Raw genomic sequence first — 20025 nt, forward strand, 5'->3', positions numbered from 1 at the left:
GACTACGTCGTTTAATTTCTTAATCACCACATACGGTCCTTCCCAGTGAGTTTGCAGTTTAGGGGATAAACCTTTTTTACGTTGTGGGCTATACAGTAGTACTAGCTGGCCTTCGGTAAATCCTTCAGAATTTACTGCTCGATCGTATCTGGCCTTCATTTTATCACTGGTCATTTTTATTCGTCTCCGCACGAATTCATGAAGTTCATTAAGGTCATCTTGCTCTTGGGAAAAGTTTTCATCATCCTTACTTTTTGATGACGGCTTTATACCAAATTCTAAATCACCAGGCAGCTTGAGTTCTGTTCCGAAAATAATTTTTGCAGGTGTTCGAGAGGTGGAGTCGTGAACGGCTGTTCGGTAGGCCAGCAGAAATTTTGGTATGTGTTCATCCCAGTCCTTCTGATGTGCACTAACCACTTTTCTCAAATATTCCTCCAGTGTGCGATTGAATCTTTCGACCATGCCATCTGATTGAGGATGCAGTGGAGTTGTTCTTGTTTTTCTTATTCCGTATAAATCGCACATTTCTTTGAACACAGCGGATTCAAAATTTCTGCCCTGGTCCGAATGTAACTCCAATGGTACACCATAACGACATATCCAGTTGTTCACAAACACACCTACGACTGTTTTAGCTTCCTGGTTGGGAATGGCATACACCTCTGGCCATTTGCTGAAATAATCCATAACCACTAGAACATAACGGTTTCCGGCATCACTAACAGGGAAAGGGCCCGCTACATCCATTGCAATCCTCTCAAATGGCGCACCTGAGTTGTACTGCTGAAGTCGTCCACGACTTTTTCTTACTGGACCTTTGGCTGCTATGCATTGTGGACAATTTGAAATCCAATCGGCTACCGATTGTTGACAACCGACCCAATAAAACCGTTGTTTTACCTTTTCTATGGTTTTCGTCACACCAAGATGTCCACCACTTGGACCGTCATGGAACTCTTTCAATACTTCATTTATTTTAGAGGCAGGTACCACAATTAGATTTGTCACCGTTTTTCCGTCTGCACTTTCCCATATTCGGTATAGGCAGCCATTTAACACTTATAGACTATTCCATAGAGCCCAATAGGATTTCATTAATGGACTTTCTGCAGATATTTCATTGCGGGCTGGTCTTTTACCTTCTTCTTTAGCCGATATTATCTTTGCCAGTAAGGGGTCATCCCTTTGCGCTTCAGACCAATCTTCAGTGGAATCTATATACGTTAGCCGAACATCGATGACGCTTTCTTTTACCTCAGCCTTGCTTTGATATCCGACATCAAGAGGTATTTCAACATTTCGCCAAATCATAACATTTGGTCCCAAATGTAATTTAATGCCATGCATAATCATGAAGTCTGCACCAATGATTACCTCATCCACGATATCGGCAACAATAAATAAATGATCTACGCTTATGTTGGCAATGTTTACTTTCGCATTTACTTTACCATAGACAGTGGCAGGCTCTCCAGTGGCGGTGCGTAATCTTACCCCGCATAGTGTTTCAATTGTTTTCTTAACTAAATCTGGTCTAATAATAGACTGCGACGCTCCTGTGTCTATAGTAAAAATGTGCTTTTCTGCTGCATTACTGATATGGAGATTGTGGGGCCGTCATATGTGGGAGCTAGCTCTTGCCCCTCAGTGCTAGCTCGTTTTAATTTAAAGGTGATTCTTGTGATGAGTGATGATTTACCTGTTGGTTGTTTCTTGGCGGTGAGACCGATCTGGTACGTTTTCTTTGTGCTTTGCAGTTTCGCTGAATATGTCCGGTTTTTCCACAGTTATAGCATTTGATTTTGGCTTTATTTTGTTTCTCATTTAAAGCCTCTAAATCTGCCTCTTTTATCTCAGTGACTATATTCCTTTCGTTTTCAGCGACAACCTCGACATTTCGTACCTTGAATATTTGTGGCTTTGAAATTATTTTAGCCGTTTCTTGTGCCAGCGCAAATGAGACAGTTTCAGCGAATGATGGCTTTGGTGTGGCACAAACCGCATGTTTTATCTCAGGATCACGTATGACATTTACAAATGCCTCTATCTTGAAAATATCCAAAAACGGGTGATGTTCTCCTGGATAAGTAAGCTGTATCAATCGCTCGATTTCCAATGCAAAGTCTTGTAGTGTCTCATTGGCCTTCTGCACTCTGCCACGCAATTCCATTCGGTATAATTTCTTTTTATGTTCTCCACCGTACTTGCGTTGTAGTGCTTCCATTATGTCGTCATAATTATTTCTGTTGCTCACTGGTACGCTCTCAAGAACTACTGAAGCACCTCCTTTTAAGGCTAAGATCAATTCTATAGATTTTTCTTCATTATTCCACATGTTTCTGATGGCAACTGTCTCAAACTGGAACTTGAACACATTAAAAGGTGTGGTGCCATCAAAACTAGGGGCTTTTATTCTACTCGAGGTTTCTGGAATGATTCGTACAGCTCCTTCTTGATATTGCAGATTATTCATCTTTGTTTCTAAGTCTGACACCTTTTTGTCAATGCCATCTACTCTGCTATTAATAACCTCAGACACTTCCAGAATTTTTTCTTCTGTGGCTCTTGAACTTTCCTGAAATTTTGCTTCCATTTCAGTTAAGTGTTTAAAAGTTTCCTTTACTTCAGCTTTAACCTCAGCTCGAAGTTTCTCGTTGTCAGTAAGAAGTTTCTCGTAGTTAGCCTTAGAAGTTTCTTGAACTTCAGCAAATTTCTCCATCATAGCGGCAAACATTGTGTTTAAGTCCATGTTGCTCGTTGTTGAGCGAGTACATATCTCAGTTTCTTCTTTGTACTCGAATTCGTATGTACCTATGTCAATGTCACGCCGCTTGAATTCATCTATTAGCCTCTTTTGCAATTCTGCCTTATTACCGGCTGTCGGTAACTCCATCTTACTCAATTCTCTCTTGAGTTGTTCCACTTTTAGTTCTTCGAACTTCATGACTGCTTTTTATTATGCAATTCCGCTTCTGACACCAATTGTTACGTTTTACCTTTTAAAACGTTCGTTTATTTCCTTTTGAAATAAACTGGATTCTTCTTATTGCAAATAAAAGCGTCAATTTGTTAAAAACTACAACAACTCTTTATTTACACAGTTTTATACACAAATACTTTTATAACACAACTTATATAGTAGACTGTAAGGCTGTCTTTTTATCTTTAACACACGATAGCACACTTGACTTTATTAACTTTACTCAATGACGATTTATTACAGACTGACTCATTTGGTGATTGCCACCGCTATTTATACATGGGCATCACCTTCTTTATATTTCCAGTTTATTCTGGCTCCATCATCTAGATACTTCTACTGATGTAAGTCAATGTTTAGTGGAGACACACACCTCTTCAACGCTTAGTGATGCCACCCAAATGTTAGTCGCTAAGAAATTTCGGGAACTGGCCGTTAAAAACCGTTTAGTTTAAATGCAAATTCAATTTCGTAACAATATGTTTCTGGCAACATTGACAGTTTCTAATAATCACACTCACACTTATTAAATACACCTTCCACTGGAAAAGTTTGTATATTTACCAACTATAATTCTCCACAAATTTTACTATAATTTATTAAACACACATGAGGTTAATGTCTTTGCTAATTTTAGTAAACAGTGTTTGTTTAGTAAACAGTGCTTATTAGCAACGCCACAAACACTTGAAAAATCTCCAATCGGGTAGTCAAGAGAAATATTTTTAAGAACTTAAAAAAATCTCCACATCGTGACAACTAACAATTAATATATTTTTTGATAAAAATATAAAATATGTATAAATATAGAAAAAAGTATACATAAATTGCTTTCATTTGAGTTTTTGATCATCATTCCATATAGTTTTCAGAAAATTTTCCACTGAAAATTTTTCTTGTTTATATTTTTTTGCTGGCACTGTATGTCTATAAATTCGTAAATAAAAAAATAATGTGTAACTTACGACTTTTGTTTTTCTTCTAAAATTGAAACGGTTGCATCTACATATGTATATACATACATATGTATTTACAGTGTCTCTCATAAGTATTCGAATTTAATGTATTATGAAAACAGACATCATTTTATAATAGATTTTGTGGGAAAAATAAATAAATAAATTTATTATGTTGTCCAGACAGTCTTTAATTTTATACCACATTTTAAAAATTTAAAAAAAAATAATTTACTTAAACTAATTTAACTTTTTTTAAAAAAAGTGCAAAAAATAGCTTCACAAAAGTATTCGAATTTTTTGTATAAATCATATTTAGTTTAGCATTATGAAGTAAAAATAAATAATTAAAATGAAATTAATGTTTTGTGTGTTTTGTGTTTAAAAACAACTTCCAAGCGTCGTGGGACCGTTTCAACCAATTTATGGAATAGTTCTGGCGTTATTATGTCCCATTCTTCATGCAAAGCAACCGTATGGTGGTTTTAGAGGATAATGAGTGATTTAAAAGTTGTTCTTGTAAATATAACCACAAATTTTCAATGGAGTTTAACTCCAGACATTAACGCCATTGAAAATTTGGTGAAAGAAGATACTTAGTGTTGTAAATGATCAACATTTTCACGTACCAGGTCGTGTATTTTGGATCGTTTTTCTGTTGAAAAATAAATTGAATGGGTTGTAGCCCCATTTTGGTGGTACTAGCATGCAAATTCTGCTCTAAAATTGACAAGTGGACCTTCTAGTCTATAATTACAATAATAAATTTTAGCAGTCCAACACCGTGGACGGACACAGAACCCCAAAATATGGCAAAGCATCTTGGGTCCTTTACAGTTGGTTTTAAGTTAGATAATTCCAAGGCATCTCCAAGCTTTCGCCATATCATTTGACGACCATCTGAGACAAAAATATTATATTTGTTCTAATCGTCGACGATAACCTCCTTCCAGAATCCAATATTCTTACTTATGAGTCTATTTGCGGAGTCAAGACACTTAACATCGATTAACTTCGATATGAGCGGTTTCCACCTTGGTGCTTGACCATGCAAATTATTGCTCCCTAGTACTTTGCGCACAATTTCGACACTAATTTTTATTCACAGAACTGTCCTGAGTTCGTTGTTAATTTTTGGAGCTGATAGATGAAGGTTCCTTCGGTATTTCCTCAGTATTTCTGTGTCGTCCTGTATTGACAGCAGTTTTGGACGACTTGATAATGGTAAATACTCGATGGAATTCTTTGTTCCATGCGTGTAATGACAAAATATATTGTCGATGGGAACCTATTAAACATTTCCTATATGTATTTAATTGATCGGCCTTGATTATACAGATATAAATTATTTTTTTAATTTGAATTGATCAACTCTTTTTCTTTGAACATTTTAAGGGCTTACACAGGAAGGATTTACAACATAATTATGCAAATTTCCAAAAAATATAATGTTAAATATTCCATATAACCACTACCTGCATAATGGGTTAATTAATGGGCAATAAAACACGTGTTCAAGGATTCTAAAAAAGTTCTTAGAAAAAATTCGAATATTTTTGCGCAGTACCAGTGAGACACTGTATATACCAAGCTACGAAATTTTCAGAAATGATGCTAATCCGACCTATACCTTCGTATAGGAAGCTGGAACTCTCGAACTCCGCTCCTGAGTTTACTGGTCTCCACCAAAATCTTAAATGAGTTTTGTTTGATACTCCACCATGTATCAAAGAAATTTTTAGGTTATCAAAAAGAATGCATATGGTTAATGCATGAAACTTCGAAGAACCGTAACGCGGTACAGTTATGCGACGCCACTCATTAAACCAATGCGAGAGTGAAAACTCTCGAAGGCAGAGAAAGAAGGACAGCCTGATTAACCTTAAACGATAATGGCAATGACGCGCGTAGGTCTTTAACCACCCAGAGCTGAATTATGAATGTTTATAAATTTGAAATTTTTCAAAACTTTAAATATATTTGTTTTTATATATTTATTTTATCGCATACCGAGTTACTGCAATAAACCCTTCAATTGTTTTCTTCTTGTTGTATTTACGTATGTATGTATTAGGGTTGTCATTCAAATAAAAATTATTCGAGGAAAAATTAAAAAAATAAAAGAGAAAAATTTACTTTTAGTTAATTTTTACAGCTAACTACATTGTAATGCAGAACTGTGCAAAAATTGGGTATTTGTCAACCTAAATAACCGACTAACTACTTACAAGTGACCTAAAATTCTAGGGAGAAAATTTTATTTCGACATGTATTTTCTTGTTTCTATATTATTATGAAATTTAGTTTTTAACTTTTGCAGATAGACTATCACACTGTTGCTTGGTGGAAATAAAAAAGTCGTATCACCCACCAATTTTCCACATTTTCATCTTTTTTGACTGTATACTAATGTCCTAAATATAAAATTTTTCTCTTCCTTCTCTTCCTCTAAACTTATACTTTAAGTTATAGAAATGCATTCTGCAAACATTTAGCTCGATAGGACCAAGTTAACTAGTGGCACTATGGCTTTGAAGGGGAAAATGATATTTACAAAAATTTTGAAACTTTAACACATAATATGAGTAAGTATGCAATTATCGTTCCAAAAAAAACATATATTGTAGACCCGTGTTTATGATGACATCGAAAAAATTGAAATTAATCCTTTAACGTGGGTGATGGATTATTCAACATTTTCCAAAGACCGGGTTTCGAATAGTTCAAATAGTTGAAATTAAAAAAAGAAACGGATGACATTTTTCAAATTCAGGAAAAACCGGTTAACCGAGAACTTAACTCGTATAAAACTCGTATCGAATTTCATCGCTTTTCTCGTATTTCTAAGTCAGTAATGAGCTTTAAAGTTATTTTCCGAAGGGGAGCTTATATGGGGGTCAATCATATGTAGAATCTCATAAAAGTTAGTAGAGAATTCTGGCTCGTAAAAAACTTACATCATCTTTATGCTTGTATTTTTAAGCCACTAACGGTCGCTAAAGTCATTTTTTGAAGGAGGCCTTATATGGGGGTAGGGTCAACTATGGACCGATCCACATAAAACTTTATAAAGAGATTTTGGCACGCATGAAACTTATGTGTGTCGAACTGCATCGCTATACTTGTATATTTAAGCCAGTAATGAGCGTTATAATCATTTTTTATAGGGGACCTTATACGGGCGGTAGGGTTAATTATGGACCGATCCTCATAAAATTTGGATCGGTCATTGCTATGCTAGTATTGAAGGGTACCTTACATGGGGGTAGGGTAAACTATGGACCAATCCACATAAAACATGATAGAGAGATTTTGCCTCTATTGAAACTTATGTGTGTCGAATTTTATCACTATACTCGTATTTTTAAGCCAGTAATGAGCGTTAAAGTCATTTTCTGAAGGGGACCTTGTATAGGGGGTAGAGTCAATTATGGATCGATCATCATAAAATTTGGTAGGGAGATTTTAGATCATATGGCACTTATTTCTTTAGTACTTTTAAAACAGTTATGCCCGTTAAAGCTGTTTTTCGGGGGGCCACTTGTATGGGGGCTATCCGAAAACGCTCACCGATATTGCCCATTTTCAATTTTCATTCAAACCATTCAAAATTTGTGAAATTTTCAATCCTCTAGCTCATTCCGTTCGGACTCTATCGTGCTTTCAACAGACAGACGGACGGATATAGCTAGATCGTCTTAGAATTTAATAAGGACCCATAATATATATATACTTTTGTGGGTCTATAACCAATATTTCGAAACCATTCAAAATTTGTGAAATTTTCAATCCTCTAGCTCATTCCGTTCGGACTCTATCGTGCTTTCAACAGACAGACGGACGGAATGACAAAATCAATATATCCCCATCTTTTTTGATGGTAGGTATAAAAATTATAACTTTAGTTCTAGTTGTCTGATTTACATTATATCTTTAATGGAAAACAAAATTGGAAAAAAGTGCGACCCTTTGGTTAAACATAAGGAACTTTGTAATCCTAACTTATTCTAAAATCCATGTTTGAACAATTTTCATAGGCATTCCTACGCTTGCATAATATTTTAGCCGCAAATTAATTATTGTAATTGGAATATAATCTTAAAATTGATAAAATTTTATCAATCAATTATTCCAATAAATTTTACGAATACATTTTTTTAAATTAATTAGTAAAATCAAAAAAGTTTAACCAAAGGCGCATTAGAAAAATATAATCTAGTTCCTGGACTCCAATATTTTTAAAATTTAGACTAGCTGTATTATAATTTACTTCAAAATTAAATTTAAGTAATCTTTGAATACAAAGCAAATAAAAGTATTCGAAACCGGTTTTATTCATAACTTTTCACCTATTGGTCCTACCAAAAATTGTCCAAAGGAGTTCAGATAGCTATTTCTTCAGTTATTGACCGATAGAGCTGAAAATTGGTGTCATACTATGCCATAGTCCTAACCTTGGTGCAAATTTCATCCAAATCGGAAGACATCGATTTAAAAAGTTGGGTCACTTGACAGGAAGTTACCCATATGCATATTGGGGTCATAACCAATGACACTTGTTTGTATCAAAAATTTTCGATTTAATATTAAAAAAAATTAATTTTGTTAAAGTAAATATCCAAAACTTTAAAGCATTTGCCACGAAAACTTTTTTAACGCTCGGGAAAAAGTGATATACATTTGTATGCTTTATGTCGAATGGGTAAGGCTGATTTGAAATTTTCAAAAATTGTATAAAAGTTAGAGGAGGAAAATTTAATTATTTTATGTTTAACAAAGTTGCAAATCTTTGTGAATATTATCATGTAGCAACGTTATCAGTATTGTTTATGTTATTGTTTTAGGTACTAGTGGTCAAAACAAAATTCTTCCAAGTCATTTTTAAAAGAGCACCTCTAATGTACATATTCTAAAATATTTCGTCCATAGAAGTACATTCTTCGCTAAAACTTGAAATGAGCCAAAGATACAAACAGATAGATTTAGGTAAATGTGAGGGTGATTGCAAGGAAAAAATCTACAAAAACCTTACAAGGTGATGTTGTTGTCATAGGTTGTGTATTGTTGTTTTAAGAGTAAAGCGGTAGTTTCCCCAACCAGTATCTAACTGTAAGGATCCCATTATAATATTACACAGAGAAATAAACTGGAAATGCAACTTTGGAGTAACATAAGTAAATTTAAAGTACAAACGATAGTTGGTTGCATTATCGTATTCTGTTTCCATCCAAAAGAACTGGATTGAATGCTAAACTTTTAAAAGAAAAAATCAAATGGTTGGTAGAAGTCAATGTTAGCGCTCGTTCATTCGTTCAATCTATGGCTTGGATGTCTGTTAGTACTATGCAGAACGAGAATGAAAATTGTTAAATTTAAATTCGACAAAATTAATTCATGTGTTCGTTTGTATGCAAAATGATCGTTAAGCTAATTGGAGAATATGTTTTAGTTTTTCGAATCTATTTAAGTGAGGAAAACTCTATTCTAACCAAGAACGTGCAACGGCTAAATCCGAAACATGATCAGTACTTTTTTTGTTTTATTGAAAAGTTCATCAAACTTTTTTTGTATATTAGAATTTATTAATATTAGCCGTGCCCTTCTTATGGAAATTAGTACTGTTATTATTATCATTTTAAAAATATATGTATACAACTAATTAGTTGTATACATATATGAACTATGTATATGATATGCCTAATGTACTCTTTTTCAATTCTTCAATTTTAAATTGATTTAAGACAAAAGTTTATTATGTAAATAAATAATAAATATGGTGAATTTCGTGTCAAGTGACCCAACTTTAAAAATTGATGTCTTCCTATTTGGATGAAATTTGCACCAAGGTTAGTACTATGGGATAGTAGGCCGGACACAATATCCAACTAAGTAATAACAAAGCTCTTAAAGGCAATGGTCTATGCTTTCTTTTGAGCAAAAAGAAACACAACAAAAACGTCCATTTTGAACAAATAGGGGAAAATTAAGTGCTAAATATTGAAAAAAAAATTATTCTTGAGTTAAAAATAAGTCCGGCCGTTCTCGATCGATAGATCTGAAAATTTGTGTCTGGCCTACTATCCAATACTACTAACTTTAAATCGAAATCGATTTTTTGAGTTGGGTCACTTGTCATGAAATTCCCCATATACAAAAATGTGTTTAGAACTAAAATGTGTTTAACACATTCATATATAAAATCAGTACTTCCTCAAATTATAGATATGTTTATACCCACCATCAAAAAAGATGGGAGGCACATATATTGATTTTGTTACTCCGTTAGTAACACATCGAAATATTGATCGTAGCTAGGCTTGCCAGACGTACTGTTTTCAGCAGTACGCGTGCTTTTAATTGCGTAACCCCTAAAGAAGTACGCAAATTTACTTTTATATTGATTTTGTCATTCCGTTTGTAACACTTTGAATAGCAATAAAATTCGACATAAGCATGTTTTATAGGAGCCAAAATATTTTTGTCAAATTTTATAAGGATCAATCGATTATTGACCATATCCCCCATAGAAAGATCCTATCAGAAAATTACTTAACGTCCAAAAGTCGATTAAAAATACCAGTATATCAATTAAATTCGACACGAGCAAGACTGATAGAAAGCTAAATCACTCTGTCAAACTTTATGAGGATCGGTCACTAATTGACCATATCCCCCGTATAAGGTCCCCTTCAGAAAATAACTACAACGCTCAAAACTCCTCTCAAAATGCCAGTATATCAACGAAATTTTACATTAAAAAGTTTTATGGGATCTTAAATCTCCCGCTTAATTTTATAAGAATCGGACCATAATTGACCCTATACGTACATACCCAGCAAAAATAAAGCGAAGTACTTCCAAGAGAATAACATTTATCGCCACTTCAAAAGTAGCATATAGTGAATTTTTTAACTTCTGTGGAACTGATGTTTAATGACTTCCGAAGAAGCGATAATCTAGTATCTAGTCGAAACCTAAGCATCTTTTTTTTTTTGGCAATGTATACAAAGATCTATATTTTCTGTTTCAATTGATTTATTCAAAATAATATAATTGATTTGTATGAAATTATGTATCTAGATTCTAGATTATAATAATAACAACAATAGTTTGATTCCATTTTGCTCTGAGTAACAAAAAAATAAAAACTGCATTAACTCCATAAATAAGTGTCCGAAACTTAAGCAACTTTTTGCTCTTCGTTTGAAAATCATTGTTCCTTATGAGCTTCAAACATCCTTATGGAATGGATTAGTCACTAGTATAGTTGATAATGATTCCCTCTCAGATTTGAATCCATCCTCCAGCTGCTATGTTTTTTTTAAACGACGAGTTGTGACCAGCGTTACCGTTGTGAGACTAAAGTTGCAATTTGACCCTTTTTCAAGTGTCTTCCCACTTTTTGTGACCCTTTTTCAAAATTACTTTTTTCGCTTCTTGCCCTTTTTTAATAAAACACATTTTGATATTTATATACCCACCATCAAAAAAGATGGGGATTCTTTTTGACATTCTGTTTGTAACACATCGAAATATGGGTCATAGATCCACAAAAGTATATATGTATATTCTGGGTCCTTATTGAATTCTAAGACGATCTAGGCATGTCCGTCTGTCTGATAGAGACCGATGGGAAAGAGCTAGATGGTTGTAATTTTACACAAATATTTCCTATAGGAAAGGTTTGTATAATGGGCAATATTAACCAACGTTTTCGCATAGCCCCCATATACGTGCCCCCGAAAAACAACTTATACAGACGTACCCCTATTTTCTCAATGATTATATTTTATCGTAACGATAGATTGAAAGTTTTCATTTAAAACATATTTTTAACCTGCAGAATAACCAGAGGTTGAGATAAGGGGCAATAAAATAGTTTTATACAAACCAAAATCTTTCTTCAAAAATATATAAGGATCGGAAAATATCCCTATCCCCCATATAAGGTCCGCTTCAAAATAACTTCAACGCTAAATACTGGCTTGAAAAACTCGTTTATATATTTGGGGAATTTCATGACAAGTGACACAACTCAAAAAATCGATTTCGACGAAATTTGCACTAAAGTTAATACTATTGGATAGTCAAACACAAATTTTCAGCTCTATCGGTCAAGAACTGTCGAACTTAGAGGGGGTCAAAGTTGAACATTTTGTTCATACAGGGTTTTATTCAAATGAGTGTAACTTTTCACCTATTGATCCTAGCAAATTCTTCATTCTTTCCAAAAAAAAAAAGTAAATTTAAACAGTCATAAATTCAAGTACATATAAGGATGGAATTCGACATAGACAAGTTTTATACAAACCAAAATTTCTTTACAAAATTTTAACCCTCATTGTCCCACTATAATTTTTTTAAATTTTCTTGATGACACCAAAAGATATTTTTGGTGAAGGAATAAAGAAAATGGAAGATAGCTTTTTGGAGATATCCTTGACTCAAGGAATTTTTGATATGGTTATCCTCATTTTAAAACTATAATATTTTAACCGAAGCATTGTTAAACTAAATACAAGACATAGGTTTGAATTAGGGACTTAAACGATTAAAATCTGATAAAAAGTTTAGAAAATATAAAATTAAGTATATGTTGAAATTTAATATTTGTAGAAAAAATTCCTTAAACAAGTGAGAGTGTTATGTTCGGTTGCGCCGAATCTCATATACCCACCATCAAACCATATGCCGTAAAAGGAATGCTCCCCTATAAACATCAGGGTGGTATTTGGAATATGGCTTAAGTCAATTAAGGACCGAGCTCTTTTGAACTAACAAAATATAAATTTTTAAGAACAATATATTATTGTTCAATTTTTAAACCGTGAGCGTATGAGTAATTTTCTGAAGAGGACCTTTATATGCGTCAATTATAATCCGATACACAGTGTTGCCAAAAGCCAATCTAGCTGGAAAAAAGTAAAATTTTTGACATCTCAAAATTCACCCAATTTGTTTCTTATTTGTTATAGAAACATTTAGTGGTCATAACTATATATATGATTCATTTTATTTGATTATTATTTGCTATGCAAATTCAAATATGAGCAATTGCATTATAGCAGTTTTTATAAAAAGCAGTCTTTTCTTAGCATCATATTTGAACTGATCGTAGTAGCAAACAATAAAAGATTTTTACTTTTCTCTTTTTTACTGAATAATACAAGGTAAGTATTAGTTTCAATGCAAATATGTGTTTAATTAAAATGTTTTTAGTGTGAAAAAATTGTGGTCGAAAATATGTTATTTGTGTAATAAATATTTTGGATAGTCAGACATTTAGTGTAACTTTCAAATGAGATTCCCGCGGATTCCCGTATAATCTTTTATTGTACATGTATCTGTATAATGTCTACTTTAGAAGGAAAAAAAGATTTGCTGCTAATACCTGCAAATACGTTCTCAAGATGCAAATATAGATTACATATCCATAACTCGGGGAGAGCTTTGTAAAATGTGCGGAATATCGAAATGGAAAGCAAAAAAAATTATATAAAAAACACATAATAGTATTTTACATATAGACGAATACTGTACGACACGTTTTGGGAATAGGAATAGGTCTCCTTAGTACACAAAAAGGGCAATGTTAAACATATTCTATTCAGATGTATTGAAAATTTTCAAGTTTTTCATTTTACTTTAATGCATGCGCAAATGAAGACTTCACTCCTAAAATTATCAAAATAGGTTCAAGGGACCTCTAAATGTATAATTCCGTAAAAATTTTATAATTTAAGAAAGCAAAAATTATGAGTTTCTATGGGAAGTGCCACGCCCCCTTCACCCATAACGCCCATTTTTGACACAAAGAATGTTTTCATCAAGAAATACTAAATTCCTTTTGGCTTTTGGCAACACTGTGCGATACTCATAAATTATTGTACATAGATTTCGTTTTGTATAGAACTTGTTTATGTCAAATTTCATCGTAATACTCGCATTTTAATAACCAAAACTCTTTCCTGAAGGGAACCTTTAATAGGGGCTATGGTCAGTTATAGATCAGTCCTCATTAAATTCGGAATGAAGAATTATGTTCCTAAGTATATACTTTTTTATGTCGATTTTCATTGCTGTACTAGTAATTTTCTGAATCCTCCCCATCAAATTTTTAAAGAGGACCTTATATGAGGGGTATGGTCAATTATTGATCTATCCTCATAACTTTTTGTGGACAGATTTTGGTTCATATAAAACTTGTTTACTTGAATATCATCGATGTACTCGCATTTTTATGCCAGTGAATTACCACCACATTCCGCATAAAATTCGGTAGCAAGATTAACGTTCGTATTAAAGCTTCTTATGTCGAATTTCATAACCGTATTTCATAACTCATATTTTTAAGACCGCAAAGATCGTTTAAATAATTTTCTGAAAGGGACCTTATATGGGGGGTAGGGCCAATTGTGGGCCGATCCACATACAATTTGTAAGAGAGATTTTGGCTCGCGAGGAACTTACTTGTGTAAAATTTTATCGCCATACTCGTATTTTCTAATCAGTAATGCACGTTAAAGTCATTTTCTTATGAACCGATCCTCACTAAATTTGGTAGAGAGATTTTGGCTCGCATAAAACTTATGTGTGTCGAATTTCGTCACTATATTCATATTTTTAAGCCATTAATGAGCGTTAAAGTCATTTTCAGAAGGGGACCTTATTTGGGGGGTAGGGTCATTTATCGGCCGATCCTAAAAAAAAGTAGCTAGAGAATTTTTGGTCCGTAAGAAACCTAATTTCATCGCTATACTCGAATGTTTAGGCCAGTAATGAGTGCTAAAGTCATTTTCTGAAGGGGACCTTATATGGGGGGTAGGGTCAATTATGGACCGATCCTCAAAAAATTTGTAGAAAGATTTTGGCTTATATGAAACTTATTTATGTCGAATTTCATCGCTATACTCATACTTCTAAATCAGTTATGCCCGTTAAAGCTGTTTTTTGGAAGTACACTTCTATGGGGGCTATCCGAAAACGTGGACCGATAATACCAAACAAACCTTAGCAATAAAATTTCAACTGCCTAGCTGGTCATGGCTAGATCGTCTTTGAATTTAATAAGGACCCAGAATATATATACTTTTATGGGTCTATGACCAATATTTCGATGTATTACAAACGGATTTCTGTGAGTTTTTATCTGATTTCAACGTTTCATATCTTATTTTATTAATAAAAATATGGGCTAAAATAAAAAAATATGTTTTCTAATAAAGTGTGAGACAAATATGTTCTCGAATCGTAAAAAAAATTAAAAAAATATAAAAATTTGTATTTAGATCTAAATATTTTAAAAAATATAAAAGTGTGTGTAGTTTTTGAAAAGTGCAAAGGAAACTCTTTCCAAAACAGTTGAAAAATATTAAATTGGTTAAGAAAATTTTGAGATATAATTTTTTTAGTCTGTCTAGTCAAAAAAAGCATTTTTTTCAATATCTTCCAATTTTTAGGTTATATTGAAGATTCTAAAAATGGTACTGTAATCTACTCTACTAGACATACCAACTTCACTAGGTCTCGCGATGAGTGTATTTTTTGTAATTTTGTAAAAAATGTATCTAAATTAAAAAAAAAAAAATTACTTTGATACAATAAACAAGTATTGAAAAGTAATAAAGTTTATTTGTCCTTTTTTACGATTTTTTAACTGTCAGTTCCTCTAAATTCGAACGAAAATTTCTTTCTGATTTTATATTGAAAACAATAACAATTTTTGGAATTTATTTGTTGTTTAAATAAAGCTAGGAAAAAAAAATAAATAAATAAACGAATTGTCATCAATATTATTTTTTGTGTTTATTTAAGATTTAATAATGTCAAAATAGATGTGTTTTATTATTCTTATTAAAATAATAAAAATAATACACATTTTTAACATACTACTCACTGGTGTAGGGTAGGTATCACATGGATGGCCATTAAAAAAAAATTTATAATTACTTTTTCACGCCAATCGTAACGGTAATGAAAACTTTCGTTTTATTCTGAGTGAATTGTAATAAGAAAATGTTTATTGGGTATAAATATTTTAAGTTATTCGTATAACTTTAAAGTAAACCAGTTTGACTCTTTAAATCTTGCTTTTAAAACAACTTACGTCGTTTAGATGGAGTACATTGTTAGTTGGCTTAAAGCAATATTTTCATTTATTTGTTTATTTTTAGAATATGTATGTATGTATGTATGTATGTATGTATGTATGTATGTATGTATGTATGTATGTATGTATGTATGTATGTGCATAAAAACGCATTGCACAAATGGCCATAGACAGAAAAAAGAATAATAACAAAAATACAATTTTCGAACGAATTATCTAAATGATGTGGATGGAGTGAAATAAAACAAACGACCTTGTAGACGAACATTTACATTATTAGTCGGCCGATCCTTAAAACACAATTCAGCAGAAATCTCAACGACTTTGGCAACAACAAACATTATGCATTTATAGAATGAGTTATTGATGTATTATTAAGAAATTCATTTAAATATATTTTCTGAAATATTGATTTAATAAAATGTATATTTTTCATGGAAATCGGGTCAGTTATTGTAAAATAATTTTTAAATTAAAAGTTCCGTGTTGAGAAAGAGATAAATCAACTTTTGCAATGTTTATGCTTTATTATAAAACTAATAAATATTTTTGTTCTTACAATTTTAAAACATAGCACAGTGGTATAGGAAAAAAAAGAGGGAAATAATTCGGTAACTTCTAAACGGTTAATCCGATAGGTTAACTCTTATCCATAAGGTTAACTCTTAATTTTGTTACATATATTAAAAAAATATATTGAAAATAATAGTACTAGGTAAATTCTCTAAAAGATGTTGAGTTTTCCCTAATTAATTTGTCACTTAAAAAACATTAGGTAGGCATGTTATATATCAATGGTAATTTTGTCTATTTTTCAAAACTGTATATAATTTTTGAAAATTAAAAAATTCGCGGAATACTTTTTTTAAAAAAAATTAAAAAATGTTTTTTATTCAGTTTTTGCAAAGATAAAAATTTTTCAAATTGCAATAAAAATTTTATTTATGAATATTTTTTGATGAAATTTTACAGTTAGGTAGATTTTTTTACTCAAAATCCAAAATTAAATAAAAATTTCGAATTTTCTTATTAGAAATCCCGGAATTCCCAAAAAAGTTTTAAAAGATCCCAAAAATGGGATTTTTTGGTTTTTTGCCTATTATATCCATACCAGGGACGGGGTTATCGAAACCCGTTACAAAATGATTAAGAACATATTGGGTCATATAAAACAGGTCACTATAATTCGATATCGACTATGCGATTTGAGAATTTTTGCTCAAAATTGAATTTTCCATACAAAATAGGGTTTTTTTGGATGGACCTGGTCCCCTCGGTATCAAAAATTTTTAGGTTTTGTTTCATTTATCGAATTTTATGTAAAGTCAGCTTTCTAAAAAGTATAAATTCTATATACATCTTCTTAGAAACTTTTTAGATAACTTAAAAAGAAAAAGATACTTTTTTCCCAAAAAAATGGCAAAAAATCGCCTTTTTTAATTTTTTAAATTAAAATGCTTATAACTTTGGACTCAGTCATGATGTTTACATAATTCTTTCACTGCTTGATATATAAACTTGTTGTTCAGCGAATAAAAAAAAATGGCGAAAATCGGGAATATTTGGACCCGCTATTATCAAAAAACTAAAGTAAGGACGGTAAAAATTTTAAAATTTTAATTTTCAAATGCGAATATCTCCTAAACTATAAGAGATAATTTACTGCTTACTGACATTTTTTATAGTGCTTGATCCTATTTGAAGAAATAGGATCGTTTTAAAAATTTAACATAGCCGAGGTGTCCTAATTTGAGGACCCCCCGCCGGGCCTCTGGTTGGCCTATAAGGTCCAAATTCAAAACCTAAACTCGACAACACCTCCTCTTTGTGCATACCAAATTTCATTAAAATCGGATTAACCGTTTAGAAGTTACCGAATTATTTCCCTCTTTTTTTTTCCTATACCACTGTGCATAGCTTATATCTTAAACGTCTGTGTAGTGATATCGTAGATCCGAAATTATATTCATGTATTTCACAAAATCCAAAAAGGACCGAATAGACCTAATTTCGATATCAAGCAATGTTAAAAAGATATTAAGATATTTTATCTAAATCAGTACCGCAATTCTGTAATTTTAACTACCGATATCGTAAAGTAACTACAAACATCGGTTGCATTAACGAATTTTAAATTCTGTAACTTTTTAACGACCTAGAATATTTTAACGACAAAGATCGGGAAAATATGAGAATGTCAAAAGTTTTGTATTGAAATATTTTTAAAATATAAAATTATTAACGTGAACTTTTTATTTGTCGTTATATTGCCGATACTTTTCGTTAACTAATAATTGTGTTTAACGAAAAAACCGGTGAAATAAAATTCAGTATACCACATAACGACAATTGTTGTTAACTTACGAATTTTTACTATTTAACGACAAAATTTTGTAGTTAAAAAGTTACTGAATTGCGGTACAAGTTTGTCTAATAACTTTGTTAGAAATTTAAACTGTCATTAATTTTTAAGCCGTTTTTTTTTTTCAAACTATGTTTTAAGAGTTATACCAGTCTTTTAGTAAAGGAAATAATTGTATTTTGTTACAATATCGTTATCTATAATCAGACATCGCAAAAATTAAAATCAAATTATGTATTTAAAATTATTTTTCGCCCAATGATGGATACATTACATTTTGGTATTTACATCATTTTTGTTTAAATTATTTGTATTGATGTTAAAGTGATTTTGTCAAAAATTTTAGAATTCCTGCTGTTACAGCTTAAATATACGAATTTTTGTATTTAATTCATATGATTAGTGCAGAGCTTTCATTTGCTGATCGGCCCATTATTTTCTTAAATATTCATTTTGAAAAATAATGTTAATTGCAGAAAATTTGGAGACTCAATCTGTCATAAGTAATTTCCCAGATATGCAGTTTTTAGAATTTACTTCATATGGGAAATGCCACACCCAAGGACTCTAGCAGTTATAGTTTTCCAGGTATGCAGACTTACATAAGTGTCTGCTTTTGGTAAGGTCAGCTTTGTTCTAATATTGATATCGATACTAAAGTAAAAAAGTTGAAATTATTTATATAATGACAGATTCATTATCGTTTAGCCCAAACCGTTAAAGCTAAAATCATGAATTTTTGGTACTAAGTTTCTTTGGCAGTGGAAGGGATTTTTGGAAACTCGGGGTTTAGGGAATGAAATGGGTAAAAAGGGGTAAATGTTTGCTTATTTATGAAATTGGTGTTGGTGCGAGATATTTTTGATTCCAAATGATCCAAAAAATTATATTCATTACTTATACACCTTTGGCCATCACGTGGTGGTATGCCAAACATTTCTTCAAAATTACTTATATCCCTAAAGGGCCTTTCACACGGTCACACTTTACGTACGACAAGTCTAATGAAAAAGTAAAATGAAATTCCATCCGTATGACAAAAAAGAGAATAAAAGTCGTATGATTTATATTTTTTGTGTTTACACGATTGGTATAAAACAATAACAAAGTAAGATGGAACAGCTGTTTCACTTTTTTTGTATGTGTTTACATAAAAATACATCCCTGATCTAATGCGACTTGCTTGTTTTTTGAATCATTTCAAAAAATGAAGAGAGCCATACGACTGTCAAATTTTCCATCCGTATTTTCTCTCAATGTGTGATGGTTTCATTACATATTGCGTTTAGACGATCCCATCCGTTCTCTTCTACACAAAATTTTGACAGATCATATTACTTGTGTGCTCGTGTGAAGGGGGCTTAATGCACATACATATGTACATTAGGGTTATGACTTTTTGCAAATATCAAAAATACCATAGCAAGAGCTTGTATCTCGATAATATTGCTTGTTATAGAAAATAGTATACTTTTATATGAAGATTATTAAAATAATTTTTGAAAAATAACGAACGAAAGCATTTTAGAAACTGCTTTTGGTGCGGAAATTGACTTAAAAAATAGCTTTATATTATCAGGACAGTATTGGCTATAAGGCAGTGCTATGGTATTTT

The 20025-nt window shown here is 31.9% G+C and overlaps 1 protein-coding gene across 2 annotated transcripts in view; it reads right to left on the reverse strand.

The window, feature by feature from the left end:
* LOC119616274 overlaps positions 1 to 4011 on the reverse strand; it is a 38365-nt gene extending 34354 nt beyond the window's left edge. For both annotated transcript variants that reach the window (XM_037972612.1, XM_037972611.1), the window contains exon 1: positions 3949 to 4011. In XM_037972612.1, the coding sequence (XP_037828540.1) occupies positions 3949 to 4007 (59 nt within the window). In that variant the 5' untranslated portion in view covers positions 4008 to 4011. The remainder of the gene's footprint in view (positions 1 to 3948) is intronic.
* Between the last annotated feature and the right edge of the window lie 16014 nt (positions 4012 to 20025).

Source organism: Lucilia sericata, unplaced genomic scaffold (genome assembly GCF_015586225.1).
Source record: "Lucilia sericata isolate MDLA Ls3-8-SP2 unplaced genomic scaffold, ASM1558622v1 Contig000064F_arrow, whole genome shotgun sequence".
Lineage (NCBI taxonomy): Eukaryota > Metazoa > Arthropoda > Insecta > Diptera > Calliphoridae > Lucilia > Lucilia sericata.